The sequence below is a fragment of the Pistacia vera genome, unplaced genomic scaffold (genome assembly GCF_008641045.1).
Source record: "Pistacia vera cultivar Batoury unplaced genomic scaffold, PisVer_v2 Contig700, whole genome shotgun sequence".
NCBI lineage: Eukaryota > Viridiplantae > Streptophyta > Magnoliopsida > Sapindales > Anacardiaceae > Pistacia > Pistacia vera.
The window spans coordinates 139,781-156,386 of NW_022196558.1; the positions used below are offsets into that span (position 1 = coordinate 139,781).

General features: G+C 37.7%; 1 protein-coding gene and 1 non-coding gene across 2 annotated transcripts; both read left to right on the forward strand.

Moving 5' to 3' along the window:
* Nucleotides 1-6,058: 6,058 nt before the first annotated feature.
* On the forward strand, nucleotides 6,059-6,142 carry TRNAL-CAA. The gene has a single exon. It is a non-coding gene; the product is annotated as a tRNA-Leu (tRNA).
* A 1,831-nt stretch (nucleotides 6,143-7,973) lies between these two features.
* On the forward strand, nucleotides 7,974-9,525 carry LOC116114147 (thioredoxin-like 1-2, chloroplastic). The gene is made up of 4 exons (XM_031400300.1): nucleotides 7,974-8,572; nucleotides 8,675-8,857; nucleotides 8,960-9,124; nucleotides 9,212-9,525. The coding sequence occupies exons 1-4, from the start codon at nucleotides 8,360-8,362 to the stop codon at nucleotides 9,467-9,469; spliced, it is 819 nt and encodes a 272-aa protein (XP_031256160.1). The 5' UTR covers nucleotides 7,974-8,359; the 3' UTR covers nucleotides 9,470-9,525.
* The last annotated feature ends 7,081 nt before the right edge of the window (nucleotides 9,526-16,606 follow it).

The following is a 16,606-nucleotide window of genomic DNA, read 5'->3' on the forward strand; positions in this document are numbered from 1 at the left end:
CGAGGCAATGAAAAGTCCAATCTGCGGTCTTTCCTCAATCGTAATTGTGGGGAGTGAACCCACATTGTAGAAAGTGATCTGCAGGTGGCTCTACTTCCTTCGATTGAGGAGTTACAACGAGCTCTGGATCAACTTAAAGCTCAGTAGAATGAGCGAGGGCAGGTTGCTGAGGCGTCTCCCTTTTCTCCAGTAGTTTTGACTGCTCCTCTCCCATTAAGATTTAGAATGCCCGATATGCGAGCATTCAATAGGAATTTTGATCCACAGGATCATCTCTATGAGTTTAACGACCTCATGGAGCTTCACCAAGTTTCCAACTTGGCGAAATATCGCTGCTTAGTAGTGACTCTGACTGCTTATGCTAAGCGCTAGTTTAGATCGCTTCCGCTAGGATCTATCAACTTATGGCAACAGATTAGTTAGTTATTTTTTAGACATTTCCAGGCTAATATGAAGTTCTTAATGCCGTTGATCTATCTGAGCAACATACGGCAGGAGAAGAATAAATCCCTCTAGTCCTATATTGATAGGTTCCACAGAGAGCTGAACAAGGTGGCTAATACACTCGAAGATTCAGTTTGAACTCTTATTATTGCGGGAGTTCGCCCGCAAACCGACCTATGGAAAAAATTGCAATTCGAGGACGATATTTCCCTCACCCGCTTCTACAACCTTATTGAGAAATATCTCAGAATCGAAAATTCAATGGCTGCTTTGAATTGCCACGACCCCGGTCCTTCGACCAGTGCTCCCAATTGGAGGGAGGAAAACCAGGAAGAGAGTAGTAGAATGTCTGATAGCAAATGGGCTAATGACGATTAGAGAAAGGAAAGAAGCAATGGTTTGAGCTCAAAAAATCTTATGCCCAAGTTCCTCATCGCGATGGTGACAAGAATCAATACACTTCATTGAATGCATCAGTATCAGTTATTCTGGATAAATCAAAGGAAGCTAATCTGCTTGGAGAGCCAGAGCCCATGAAAAATCCCTCTTCAATAAGAAACAGCAAGAAATATTATGGTTATCATCGGGATAATAGGCACCATATCGATAAATGCTGAGCTCTTAAATAGGCTATTGAAGACCTTATTAAACGGGGACACTTCAAGGAGTATGTTGATGGTCTGACTCTCATTCAGGAGAAAGATTAAGAGGACGATGGGAAGAAGCGCCATGGTCACAAAGGCCTCCATTTCTTTGGAATTATATTTTAAGGGCCGTACCTCGCGGGGTATTCTCGAGGTGTTTAGGAGAAGTATGCTCGGGAAGCTTGCCATGACCTCGTGAGTTTGTTAAACACGGTGCAGCGACTTGCTAAGGTGCGCAAAGAGGAGGAGATTACCTTCTTAGAGAAAGACGCGATACGATTGCATCACCTTCATGAGGATGCACTCGTCATCGCAGCTGAAATAGGTCAGTGCAAAGTCCACAGAATGTTGGTGGATAATGGGAGCGCCATGAATATCATATTTCAGCGAGAATTCGAGGAAATACAATTGGAAGAGGCAGATCTGAAGCCTGCCTCTATCCCATTTTATGGCTTTACAGGGGATCATTTAATTCCCAAGGGAACAATTGCACTTCCTGTCACTTTGGGTGAGACCCACGAAGTGACCAAGATGACATAATTATTAATGGTAGATTGTCCGTCCGTTTTCAATGGCATATTAGGATGACCTCTACTTCAAAACTTCAAAGTTGTCACCTCCATCTATCATCTGAAGATGAAATTTCCAATCGCGATGGGGTGTAGGGAGGTCAAAGGGTATCAGTGTGAATCTCGCGACTGCTATGTAAGAGCAGTGCAGATGACATGCAAAGGGAAAGAGAAGCCAATGGGTGTTCTCGAGCAGGCTATGACGATCAGTAGGATCAAACCATAACCAGGTCCAGTGGAAGACAATATAAATCCTCATGTTCAGGAAGGAGTATTCCCATGGTGGGCCTGTTGAGACTCTATTTGAGATATTAGTCGACCAGAATGAGCTAACTCGTGTGTTGAGAATCGGAAGCAATCTCAGCCCTCAGCTTGCTACCGATCTAACAAGCTTCCTTAGACAGTAATATTGATGTTTTTGCATAGACTTATGTTGACATGATTGGGATCAGCCCGAATGTAATATGTCATGCACTCAACATCAACAGTGAGGTCAAGCTGGTTCGCCAGAAAAGAAGAGCCATAGACCCAGAGTGTTATGCTACTCTTAAGGTTGAGGAGGATAAACTTTTTCTCAATCGGATTCATTCGGGAGGCTCATTACCCGAGTTGGGTCGTCAATCCTGTTTTGGTGAAGAAACTCAACGACAAATGGCGAACCTGTGTTGATTTCACGAATCTCAACAAAACTTGTCTAAAGGACAGTTTTCCTTTGTCTAGAATTGATTAGATCGTCGATGCCACTTCCAGGCATGAGCTATTAAACTTCATGGATGCCTACTTAGGGTATAATCAGATCTCGATATACACGCCCGATGAGGAACATACCTCGTTTATTATGAATCAAGGATTGTACTGTTATAAAGTCATGCCCTTTGGTCTAAAAAACGTTGGGGTGACCTACTAGTGTCTAGTTAACCATATGTTTTTCGAGCAGATTAGGAAGTCAATGGAGGTCTATGTTGATAACATGCTGGTTAAGTCGCATGTCGCTGCAGATAACATAGCTAACCTCGCAGAAATGTTCGACATACTTTGAAGGTATAAAATGAAACTTAATCCTCTTAAGTGTTCATTCGGAGTATCCTTAAGGAAATTCCTAGGGTATATGGTTAACCATCGGGAAATTGAAGTCAACCCTGAGAAGATCAAAGCTCTCCAAGATATGAAAAGTCCCGCCAATCAAAAGCAAGCTCAGAGCTTGAATTGGAGAATAACGATTCTCAATCACTTCATATCGAGAGCAACAAATCGTTGTTTGCCGTTCTTCAATATATTCAGGGCCAACAAGAGATTTGAATGGACTCCAGAGTGTGAGAGAGCCTTCCTAAGCATAAAAGAGCACATCGGAAAGCCACCTCTTCTGTCTATGCCCCTTCCCAAGGAAATCCTATTTCTCTGCCTATCCATCTCTTAGTTTGCGGTCAGCGCAACTCTCATTCGGGAAGAGGATAGAATTCAATGGCTAGTGTATTACACAAGCAAATGATTGCTAGACACCGACACATTCATAGTATTTTCCATGTCATTCTAAGTATAAAAGGCCATAAAAACCTCCCTTTTTACAGAACCAAAAAGTGCCAAAACATCATCCAATTACAAATTTCTTAATTGGCATAATCATCCTCCATATGCACACATACACCAATCAACACACCCATTTACACAATCCATAACCAAAACATAGCATCACACTCAAATTAACATAAATAGATGTAAGTTTCATAAACCCTAGGTGTTATCAATAAAAAAAAAAAGAAAGATTTTTACATAACATAAAAATAAAAAAAAAAAAACACTCCTCATTAGCTCCAAAGGTTAACCATTTCTACCTTACACACATAACCACTTATGAATTTCTCTTTTAACTAAAAATCAGAACAACTAGGGTTTTGAAACTCACCTTAAACCTTGAAATTGAATTTCTTTAAGTGTGGATGGTGATCTCCTTTGAAATTAAACTTGAAATCCTATGAAAATTTTGAGAGAGAGAGCTTGAATTTAAGCCTTTAATGGAGGGAGATGAGACTTGAAGAAGAGAGTTTGATGTTCTAAGAGTTTTGGCCGACTTAACCAAGGAAATATGTTATAAATATTTCATTTTTTTTAATTCCCAAATGGGATTGGCCATCAAAAGTTAGAGATATGGGTCATTTGGTATAAATTTTGCATATAAGGGCATTTTGGTCATTTCTACTACAACATAATGATTAGCAATCATTTAATGCCATTTGACTTCTTTTAAACACTTAATAATTAAGCAATCCTATTAGGTAAATGACTAATTTACCCTTGGTGCACTTTTATGGATACTTAATTCATATGGATTTGTATGAAAAGACCATTATACCCTTGGTTACCGTTTACGCCATTTAACCATATCAATCAACTTTATGACCATTCTACCCTCATTTCTCTTCAATGACATCACCCCTTACACTTTATAATGGCCACATCTTGAAATGCATGCAAATTGACCATTTTACCCTTCTATTCAAAAAAAGAAAATTACTTGAAAAGGTAAATTTCATACCTTAGGGCATCGGAATAATAACGTAGGGTTTACAATCATCCCCCCCCCTTATAAGAATTTCGTCCTCGAAATTTAGTTGAAGAGGTCTGGATATCTTTCCTTCATATCTTGCTCAACCTCCCATGTCGCTTCTTCTACATTATGATTCCTCCACAGTATTTTAACAAGCGGTACTTTCTTATTTCAGAGCTCTTTTATTCTTCTATCCAGAATCTGAACTGGACGTTCTTCATAAATTAGTTCATCCTTTAACTCCACTTTATTTGCTTGTAGTATATGTGAAGGATCATTAACATACTTTCGCGACAGGGAAACATGGAAAACATTATGGACCCGGTCCATACTGGCTGGTAAGGCAAGTCTGTAAGCTACTTTGCCCACTTTCTCTAATACCTCATATGGACCGATATATCTAGGGGCAAGCTTCCCTTTTCTTCCAAACCTCATCACCCACTTATTAGGAGAGATTTTCACAAACACTTTGTCTCCTACTTGGAACTCTATATCCTGTCTTTTCAGGTCTGCATAGCTCTTCTGTCTGTCTTGGGCCTGCTTCATTCTCTGTCGGATTAACTTTACATTTTTTATCATTTTTTGTGTCATTTCTGGACCAAGAGCTTGAGCTAATGCATTCCTTTTTCCTATTTCGTCCCAATGTAACAGAGACCTACATTTCCTTCAATACAAGGCTTCATATGGTGCCATTTTAATGGTTGCTTGATAACTATTGTTATAAGCAAATTCAACTAGAAGGAGAATGTCACACCAATTCAACTTGTGATCCATACATCAAGCCCGTAACATATCCTCCAATATTTGATTCGTTCTTTCTGTCTGTCCATCCGTCTGAGGATGATAGGCTGTGTTGAAATTAAGCCTAGTACCCAATGCCTTCTTCATTCTACTCCAGAATACTAACATAAATTTTACATCCCTGTCTGAGACAATACTACTAGGTGCTCCATGTAATCTTACTATTTCTTTGACATATAATCAGCCCAACTGATCAGAGGAGATCTTGTCTATAACTGGAATGAAATGAACAGATTTAGTCAATATATCTACAATCACCCAAATGGTATTATAACCCCTTTGCACTCTAGGAAGACCTAAAATGAAATCCACAGAAATATCTTCCCATTTCCACAAAGGAATACTAAGGGGCTGCAACAATCATGAAGGGCGCTGATGTTCTGCTTTAATCTGCTGGCACACCAAGCATCTGGTAACATACTTAGTTACATCTTTTTTTAACCCTGGCCACCAATAGCTCTTTCTCAAATCCTGCTACATCTTTACACTCCTTGGATGAGCAGTGTAGAGAGTACTATGTGCTTCCTCTAAAATCTTCTTTCTCAATTCAATATCCTGAGGAACATACACTCTATCTCTAAATTTCAGGATTCCATTCACCCATTTGAATTCTGATTCTTTTCTATCTTTTAACTGTTGCTCAATTTCTTTACTAAACCCATCATCCGCTAAAAAGAGGGCTTTTTCGTAAATCACTATATTTTCCACCCAAATCAGAGGGAAACATATTATTTGGGTAGTAAGAGGGTGTTTTAAAAGTTTGAGGGTGGAAAAATGTCAATGAAACTTTTTTTGGGTGGGAACATGTCGTTAACTCTCTATGAAATACTCAACTCATTTTAGCAGACTGTCTTCCATCAACAAGAAAACATCCCCATAAAACACATCAATACTCATCCATCATATGTAGCCCCAGAAATTATAAATAAAAAAAAAATGAAAACTGACCAGCTGTTTTTTATTACTTTGCGGAAATTATGTGGGTGATTGCGGACGTATTATTACTATGATGAGTTATTGTTAATTAATAAAACAATCAAAGATCTCCAGATAATGTCAGGATGGCCGAGTGGTCTAAGGCGCCAGACTCAAGTTCTGGTCTTCGAAAGAGGGCGTGGGTTCAAATCCCACTTCTGACAATTAAGCATTTTCAATTTTAAATGTTAAAATTATGGTTGGTCCTTTTATTTTGCAATTTGCATTTGCCTTCTAGGGGGATTGGGGAACTTCTAGCAGTGATTAATGTCATCCAAAAAAGATTATTCTTGTAATTAGTTGCATCTATAGCCTATAAGATGGAGTGTGATTTTTTTTCGGTTGCAACAAGCACAAGCTTTTGGACTCTAATTTAAAGCCTCCAAAAGCCTCACTGCTCAATTTGAAACCCATGGATTAATTGCATGGTCAATCTCATGAAAACGAAAGTTGATATTATGGATAAACTACAATGTTTGATCCATTTCTGATCTATTATGGATAAGATGTAATGGACAAGAAAGAGTTTATTATTTAAGCTATCCAAATGTGCTTTTAAAGTATACATTAAACTCTATCTCAAATTCTTGGATTCTTTCTACATGTTATCCATCCTTCATTTCCTTTGCTTTTTTATTTAGCAATTTTAAGTACACAAAACCTTCGGAGCTGCAGCCTTGTGGACTATTTCTGCACCACTTTTAATCCTCCACTCAAATATCCAATCCAATCCAATCCAATCTTTTGATTCTTTTCAGTATTTTATATAAGGCCGAGGCCATTGCCCATACTGCTCCGCATCTTTCTCTCATAAATATTTACTTAGAGATGTGCCCTTCTCCAAATGATTCACAATTCACAGGCTTCTATGTGATTCTGGTTGGTGCCCCAGACCAGCAATTGGGGCACTCATTTATTACATGTTCAACTTGCAATATTGAATATTAAACTCATCAAGTTATATTGTGACAATTCAAAGTGCCCTTCACCTGTATATGTTATGAGCTCACATTTTAGGAGTCAAATTTGATTAGAGAAATACAAACTTTTTCATCATTTGGATTATAACAAAGATTTGTTGTGATTTCTAAATATTAAAATTCCATCGACTAGTGTGTCCAGATTGAGACAAATGTGGGCATGGCTGAATCCTGAATTGTAAATCACTCTGGAAATGAAATATCCAAAATCCATGGACTTGTTCTGGAAGATACCTCTGCCCTTGGTTTTATCAAACCAAGTTCCAATACAATGGATTCCCTCCCTCTCTGTGGGTCACCGAAACCTCCAAATCCTGTGGGCAATAACTTAATATCCAATCTCATCCCATTAAAATAAAAGGAAACGAAAAATTGAGATTGAGACTGAGACTGAGTGAACTTTATCTAGCATGAACTGGCATCATCCTCTCGACAAATATCTGACTGTAAATTACCACCAAAACAGTTAACATTTCAGTTAATCCGATTGCGAAACAAAAAGAAAAGTTGTGGATAAGTAATTAAAATAGACTTTGTTTTTTTTGCACTAAAAATAGTAAAACGGGTTCATGTCGTGTCATGAAATGAAGGTTATAAACGTGTATCTGTGAAACGAAAAGCATGGCCATGTACTTGGGAAGTGAGGCCTGAACCACTAAGTAAACAGAAAACAAGAGGAATTGTTGTATTGGTAATACTGTTTTCTCTCTATAGTATAATTCAACCTTATCCACGTTTTTCTGAAAAGCCATAAAAACACATCTAATTACCCTAAATTTAGGCGTTTTAGGGGACAACATGGTAATATGACAAAACTATTTGTACCGGAAATAAAGGGAATCTTTTTAAATATGCCCAACTCACTTCCTATAAACAAGCCCTAATTATCCTCAATACCAGTCAACTTACACATCAGACACCGATTCCATTATCCAAATCGTGATAAATAAAGAAAATTTACTATAAATGAAATATAAATTTTGGATAATGTTTAAATCCAAATCAATTTGACCCCACTTACCTCCTTCCTATATTATACCCTCGCAACCAACCTGTTTAATTCTTCCTGTTCTTCTTCTTCTTTCATGCTTTTGCCAGAGCAAATAAAACAAACTCTCACATTTCCTCTATTGAAACTACTGTGTTCTAGTAAAAAAGATCACATCTTTTTGTGAAAATCTTGCACTGATTGGAAAAAAAAGAAAGTGGGTCTGGGTTTTTTATTTTCTTGTTTCCAAAGGGTTTTTTGAGTTTCTTTTCCTTGTCCCAATCTTCAAATGCCGACAGTTTGTATTCAAGATATTGGCTTTAGATCCAAAAAGTGAACTGGGTTTTTGTGGGTTCTGCTTGTTTAATGCTGTAAGCTTGAAAGAAAAAAAAGCCTTTATTTTACTTATAAAAATGTCCTGTTCATTGAAGAGTGGTTTCTACGTTTCTGGGTCCAATGAGACTCTTATTATTCCAGGCTCTAAAACCAAAGGGATTGTTGGCTTTTTTCAAACCAGAAATTTTTCAGGTTTAAGTATTGATTTCAATGGCCAACCGTTAGTTGTCTCGGATCAGAAACGTTTAAGAGCTTGGAACATCAAAGCAACAAACAAATTCGCTGTTCATGTATGTAAATTCTTTGCTACATTTTTGCTTCTGAAAGAACTTTTTTTTTTTTTTTTTTTTAATAAAATTTTGTATTGAATCTTATGTCCAATCTGGTTTCAGGCACGAGCATCAGTCTGTGTTAGTAGATCTCTTAGATGGTGGGAGAAGACCCTTAAACCAAACATGATAGAGATCCATTCAGCTCAAGAACTTGTTGATTCTTTGCTCAATGCTGGTGATAGACTGGTTGTAGTTGACTTCTATTCTCCTGGCTGTGGTGGTTGCAAGGCTCTACATCCCAAGGTATAAATTCTTCAATTTCTGGGATATTGAATCAATCCATTATATATATATATATTTTTTTTTTTTTCCTTTAATGTTAATAGTTTCTATGTTTTTAACCAGATCTGTCAGCTGGCTGAACTGCATCCAGATGCAGTTTTTCTAAAAGTGAACTATGAAGAACTCAGAACTATGTGTCAAAGTCTCCACATTCATGTCCTTCCATTCTTTAGATTCTATAGAGGAGCTGATGGACATCTGTGTAGCTTTAGCTGCACAAATGCAACTGTGAGTATTTCATTAATCAATTTTGTTCCTTAATCATCTTGACAACAATGAATCAATAGTTCTAAACAAAAATTTCTCCTATTGCAGATAAAAAAATTCAAAGATGCAATGGCCAAGCATGTTGGGGCTGAGACATGTAGTATTGGAGCGGCAAAGGGATTAAACGAGTCAGAGATACTAAAACTAGCATCAATTGGGGAGTTATCCATAAACTTACCATTACCATCCACCGAGGAAGAAAGAGTGGATGATTTGGTTGCAGGAAGTATGGATTTATGTGGGGTTTTGAGCAAAGCAGATAATAAGATGGAAATGGAACTTGAAGCAAAAGGTGCTTTAGTCTAGCATTTAAAGCGTGGTGATATTATGGTATTTTTTTTTTTTTTTTTGGGTTTGCAATTGATAATATGTCTATGATTGTATTTTCCCTAACCAGGGCTCAAAAGTATATTTTTTTTTGTTATTCATTGAGCCGTGCCAAATTTCATTGATTGATTTTTGGATTGGATATTGTAATCTTATTCAAGAATTCACAAGATAAAGAGTATGTTATCTTTGAACAGTAGCTTGCAAATTGCAGTTAAATAGCATATTTTCTTTGTCTTTTACCACAAAGTCCATTCTTGGATTGCTCTGTGTCACAGTGATTATCATATGGGTTCGAAATTTGTCGGTTAATACAGCCAGCTTATGCCGGGATTTGGATGAGTTGAAGAGATTGAAAGTTGGGATATTTTGGAATCAAAGTGAATGAAGCCAACAAACGTTGAGGTAATTGAGAATGGTGCAAAGACTGATTTTTAGCTGGGTCCTGTTTAATTATCGCAATAATTTAGGGTTGATAAAATGATTCCTCGGCCCCTCCTTATAGCGGAATGTTAGATTAGTTTGAAAATTATTGAAAATCTTTAGAAAAATGTATTTGGTTAATTGGTGGGTATGTTATATTAATATGTTTGGTTAGAAAGAGTAAATTGGTAGGTATGTTATATTAATATGTTTGGTTAGAAAGAGTAAATTGGTAGGTATGTTATTTAAATTTATGAATTATCGTCTAATTAAATATTATTATTTATTATTTTTTAATATTAATTGTTATTTGAATTATAATAACCCCCTGCATTTAAAAACTTAGCAAAAACAATCTTATAATAAAAGTTTAAAAAATTAACAAAGCACCCTCACCAACCTAGCCATTATCGGCCGCTGGCAACCATCGCAGGCCGTCGGTAGCCGACAACCTAATGGTGCACGAAAGACAGAAAATGGCCTCTGTGTGTCGTATGACCATTTCTAGCCAAAGATCTGGCCAGAAATGGCCAAACATGACAGATCTGGTCGTCAACGGCCAAATCGATGGCCACTGACGGCTGGATCGACAGATCTAGCATTTGACAACCAAATTAGATTTGGTTGGAAATGGCCATATGGGCGTATGACGACCATTTTCAGCCTTCCGTGCGTCGTTCCGGAGGCGGCGGTGGCTGGCTGCGGTGGTGGTTGTTGGCGGCAGGTGGGTGGGGGTGGTGGCTTGGGAGGACTGCAATTTGTTTTGAATTCAAGAGTAATTTTGTCCAAAAAATTAATTAATTTGGGTGAAATAGTAAAAGCCATATTCATGTAAAGAATTCAAAAATCAGAGTATTATTGTCCTAAAATTTTATTAATAAGAGATAGAATTGTAATAAAAAAAGATAATCTTAGTAATCTTAGAATATCTAAGAAAATAGAGGTAATCAGATTATCTCTAATATTATTAATAGTAATCACTATTGTGGTATTTGAAGATTATCGGTATCTTATATTATTTGATAACTAAATGTGGTAATCAAGATATAAGATGACTTAATCTCAATAATCTCCAATAACCTCCAATCAGACGCCTTCTGTGTTTTATTCACATAACAATTGATCAATCACCTTATAAAATAATAATAATAATAATAATATTGTAGTATATAGAATGGGCGAAAGTGGGACAGAAGGGAGTATTATGCGGTGGCAGTGACGAGGATGACTCAGAATCTTAGTCAGATGGACCCTATTCTAATTTAAATTATTATCAAATTTAACGGATAAAGCTATGCTACTTCACCTGAAAATTAAATTTATATATGGATATGTTTCTGTTGAAGAATGTAAATTTCAGATTGATCAGCCTTTATTCAAAAGGGTTGTGGGTTTATTGATAACTAAAATTAAAAAGAAAACAGATTTGGTAGGGTTTATGAAAAGAATGAAACTTCCTTACTTGTCTGCTATATGCATAATTCCATTTGAGCTTTATGGCCCTATTCAGTTAAATTGTGATTATTAATGGTGTAAGGTGAAAAAGATTTACCATCTCTTTCTCCCAAACTTAATTTGAACAAGATAGAGTTAAATAATTTTAGTCCTTATGGTTTTGGTAAATTAATGTGTGTCATAATTGACTAAAATAATTAATTAAAAATACCCAAAGAATACTTCAACTAGGGGTGTTCAAAAGAACCGGTTGGAACCGGAACTGATGGGTACCCTGGGTTTGGTTCCGGTTCCTACCCAGAACCAATCGTCAATGGGTAGGTTCCGGTTCCAAATTTTTGGAATCGTTACTGTGCAGTTCCGGTTCCGGTTCCAAATTTTTGGAATCGTTAATGTGCGGTTCCGGTTCCGGTTCCTATAGTTAGAAACCGGAACCAGAACCAGGAACCAGGAACCAAGACTAATATAAAATAAAATTAAATATTAGGGGGGTTAATAAAAACTTTTGTAGAAAAAGTAATGTAAATACATTTATATTTATATTTCATAACTTTTAAAGTAAGTTGGTTTGACTTCTGAGAATCTAACTTTATAAAGTAATGGAGTTTGTAATTTTGAATTTATAATTTGTAATTTTATTTTTGTTAACAAGTGCCAGGTAGGGGCGTATTTGTAAGTTTTTAAGGGTTTTTTTGCCATTTTAAAAACTTTTGGGGGGTTCATAATTTTACAGGGTACCCAGAACCTAAACCGAAATCGTTGTTACAAGTTCTGGTTCTGGGTACCTAGGAATCGGAACCGTCGGTTTCGGTTTTGGTTCCAAATTTCAAGGAAACATCGGTTCCGGTTCCGGCTCCGGTTCCTTCAAAAAGTGCAGGGTACCCAGAACCGAACACCCCTAACTTCAACTACCCACAACTAGACCTGGCAAAACGGGCGGGTGGGCCGGCTATAGGTCGAGTCCTTACGGGTACGGGCCACACGGGTACAGGTCTAATACGGGTCGATGTATACGGGTCTAAAATATTGGACCCGTGCCCTACCCTATACGGGTACGGGTGGACCAGCGGGTGCCCGTTGTTTCTCTCTCCAGGTTTCAGTTTTTACAGTTTCACCCCTAGTAGTTTTCAATTATAACAGTTATACCCCCAAAATTCCTGCAGTTATGAAAATTGTATAGGACATTGGAAATAATTCATTACAGAATTCTAAATTTGAACCATGGCTCCAATTTTGTAGCATATGCATAACACATTTATAGAATTATACTTGTGAAAATAGGCAAACAGCTTCATTTCAAAACCATATTTACAGGGACAGCCGGACAGCTATTACTCTAAAAACAGTGCCTGCAAATATGCAATTCACTAACTCTAAGCACAAAAATCCTCATCATTTACTATTCATACTTCATACAGACAGAGATTTCACGAATCAGCTAAACTATACAAATCTTGAAACCTAACTCACGGAAGTTAAAAACAGATCTTGAAACCCAAACATCAAACAAGCTGCAGCTTTTCTGGAAGATACAATAAAAGCAGATCTTGAAACCCAACTCACGGATCTTGAAACCCAAACATCAAACAAGCTGCATCTTTTCTGGAAGATACAATAAAAACAGATCTTGAAACCCAACTCACGGATCTGCTGCAATGGTGGGGAGAAGAGTCGCGAGTCTTGCGACGAAGAGAGAGAGGAGATGATGAGCCGACGCCCAAGTCCCGACGACATGAGAGAGAGGAGATGACTAGAGTGAGGGCTACCAGCGACGGTGGTATTGGGAATGGGAATCATAGACTGGATGAGAGATTAAGAGTTTACAGAATGAATAAATAAGGTTCAGGTGAGGACCGTGAGGTATACTGATGATGAATGAGTGATGAGTGATGCAGTGATGAGAGATCGAGAGGCGGGACTGCAGGAGAGAATTGTTATGTTGAAGATGAAGATTTGTTTTAAAGTCTAAGTTAGGGACTTAGCCACTTTAGGGATTTGCAAAAATGGGTACCCGCGGGTTTACCCATATAACCCCTCAACTATACGGGTTGGGTCGGGTACGGGTAAAAACAAAACGGGTCTAATAAATTAGACCCATACCCTATATTTTCTACCCAGGTACGGATCGACCCGCGGGTCTAGACTCGTTTTGCCAGGTCTACCCACAACCGCCTCCTCAATCTTAAATCATTTGTACAAAACCTAAATAAAACTACCAATATGGATCAAACCACCAAATTTTCTCCAATAAAGAACACAATGCGACTATCCAAAACCAATAGCCATTGATCAATCGGTGAATATAAGAGTTCATATTTAATAGAAATAGTGTTTGTTAAGGTGTTCAAGATCATAAACAAATGGTTAAGATTGAAGAATAATTTCGAGTTTTATTTCGTTGTTATTACCTCAGTCGGTGATTATGGGAATAGGATGAGATATTGTAAGATTTCGAAGTTGTTAATAGCATTCCTTTGGTTAAGAAAAATATGGAAGATAGGTTCCTTGGTCTTGTTAATGAATAACCAAAAAAGGATTCAACCGTTGCAAATTTAGTCCGCAGCTAATAGGATTCTTAATTATTTCACGTTTTATTTTTTGTAATATTTCACAATTAATTCTCTTTCTCAGCATAAGTTTAGAAAACTGAAGCCTAAGGGTGTACAAAACCAGATATCCGATCCGGTTGGAGACTTTTTTGATCCAATCTAAATATTCGGATCAGGATAAAACCTAATCCAAATTTGATCCGAATTTTAGAGGATTGATAAAGTGAAAAGATAAGCCAAGATTTTGCACCCTCTCACATAAACATGAGAAAATTTAGCTGACCGGTCATCCCAAGTTTCGATTTAAGAAAATGGCCTTGAAACTGTTTTTCATTTTTTTTAAATTTAGAGAAGCTGACGTGGCACAGTTAGGATCCATTAAACATGTAAAATGGGTTAAAATGAAAAGATTAAAACATATAAGGACAAAATCATAATTAATGAAAGTTTTAAAATTTGAAAATTGAAAAAGAGCCCCACCCATTCAAATCGCTTAATCAAAACCAATTAAGGCAAAAATCAATATCTTTAATCCCTAAATGCATTCTGTGCAATTTTCGGCGATAACAGTCCATATTCTGGCAAATTTTCACACCCAAATTCAATCCTAAAGCTTCTTCCTTTCTTAAAACCATGGCTAACATTCATAATGAGGAGGAAAACCCAACGCCTCTTCGAATCGTAGAGTCCGACGGCGCAAGTAGTTCAATGGCTGCTCTGGTGGATCCTCCGATCAGTGAAGGGGTTCCAGCAGTGGAGACGATGACATCACAACAAGAGAGAGAATAGGAGCAAAACGGTTCTAAAGAGGAAGAGGAGGCCATGTAGAATTCAGGTCAGGAAGAGGAGTCCGGCGAGAGTTTAGACGAGGAGGAGGAGGCCACCAAAGAAAAGGTATTTGTACTTGCCGAGACCTAAGATCGCTTAAGCGATCATCGATTGATGGCTTTTACTCTTGGTCGCTTAAGCTATTTAGGATTGCTTAAGAGTAAAAGCGATGAATCGCTTAAGCGATATAAACGATCGCTTAAGCGATCTTAGATCTGGCAGATGTTGATTCTGCCTCGTACAGGATCTCTTAAGCGATCTGTAATCGCTTAAGCGACCAAGAGTAAAAGTGATGAATCGCTTTTACTCTTGNTATTCTCAGATCAAGCTTAAAGCTTTCTGATCGAATTGCTTGTGATCTCATATCAAGCTTCAAGCTTTCTGATCAAACTGTTTGTGTTCTTAGATCAAGCTTCGAGCTTTCTGATCGAACTCGTTGTGTTCTCATATCAAGCTTCATGCTTTCTGATGAAGTCCTTGTGCTCTATGCTCTCAGATCTAGCTCCTTATGATCTCATATCAAGCTTCTTATGCTCTCTGATTGACCTCATAAGCTCGCTCGTTCGCTTGAGATCGCGCACTTCAGATTGTTCAATTCGCGCGCCTCAGATCATTCAGATCGCACGCCTTAGATCGTTCAAATCGTATGCCTCGGATCGTTCAGATCACGCGCCTTAGATCATTCAAATCGCGTATCTCAAATCGTTCAGTTCGCGATCGTTCAGTTCGCGATCGTTCAGATCGCATGCCCCAAATCGTTCAGATCGCGCGATCTAGATCAAGCTCCTCATCTTGAGATCGCACGCTTCATATCGTTGTGATCGCGTGCCTTAAGCTCTCAGATAGAGCCCTTATCAGATCACGATCAACTCCTAGCTCTCAAATCGCGATCAACTTTCAGCTTTTACATTGCAAAAAGCCTCAGATTGTGTTCTCAATTCTCAGCTCTCCGTTCTCAGATCGTGATCAATTGTTAGCATAAGAAAAAACGTGTAGAAAACTTAAAACAGCTCTGAAACATGCCGAAACGGTGGATTTTGGCCTCGAAAATGACATCAACTGGAACGAGTTTTCCGTTGATATCTTACGGGCTTTAAAACTCCTCTTAGATCAAAAGTTATGGCTGTTTTAAGTTGGCATGTTCATTTAGGACATCTGAACCAGCGTTTTGGCTTTTGACGCTTAGCTCTCTCCAGGAATTCATCTACTAGATATTTTATGTCAGTTATCAGATCGTGATCAGCTTCAGATCGCTCCAAGCTTTCAAATCGCAGTCCTAGTCAACACCCGGTCACACCAGGCATAATTTGGGCTCTTTAGTTTGAGACTACAACATATAATGCGACAGTCATTCATATCAAAGACATGAGTTTTTGAAGCACAATTATACACTCCAAAAACTGTGGGGCTTCTTTTATGGGTAAAATTACACTGACATCAGTACCACCAATCATAATGAGCTGTCAGTCCCATCAATCAAAGTTTAGCAAGAGTTAAAGGATAAAATAAATTTAGCTGTCAAGACCAAACCGACTTTAGAGCATTTATATCAATCATATCTCGTTTTAAGATAAGAATTAAGGAGTGATCTCCACGTGTCAAGAGAACTTGCAAAAACACTCATTACATTGACCTTAAAGGTATAAATGGGCACCTCTTTTTATGAAAAAGAGAGGCTTGGCATATGAAAGTTGGACACACATTCGAGCTTCAACCATTATTTTCTCTTTAAACAACGCATTACTCTATTTTTGTATGCCTTAAAGGCAATATTAGAAAAATAGTCAGAGAATAATAAAATAATTATGGATGTAGAATTCGTTTTAAGCATTCGAACCACTACAAAAATCTCTCTTGTCAA

What these genes read in the sequence shown, in the direction of transcription:
- LOC116114147 (XM_031400300.1), top strand. Translation starts at nt 8,360, where the DNA reads ATGTCCTGTTCATTGAAGAGTGGTTTCTACGTTTCTGGGTCCAATGAG. An exon ending in CAAACAAATTCGCTGTTCAT is followed by an intron (nt 8,573 to 8,674) that starts GTATGTAAATTC and finishes ATCTGGTTTCAG; the next exon opens with GCACGAGCATCAGTCTGTGT. An exon ending in TTAGCTGCACAAATGCAACT is followed by an intron (nt 9,125 to 9,211) that starts GTGAGTATTTCA and finishes CTCCTATTGCAG; the next exon opens with ATAAAAAAATTCAAAGATGC.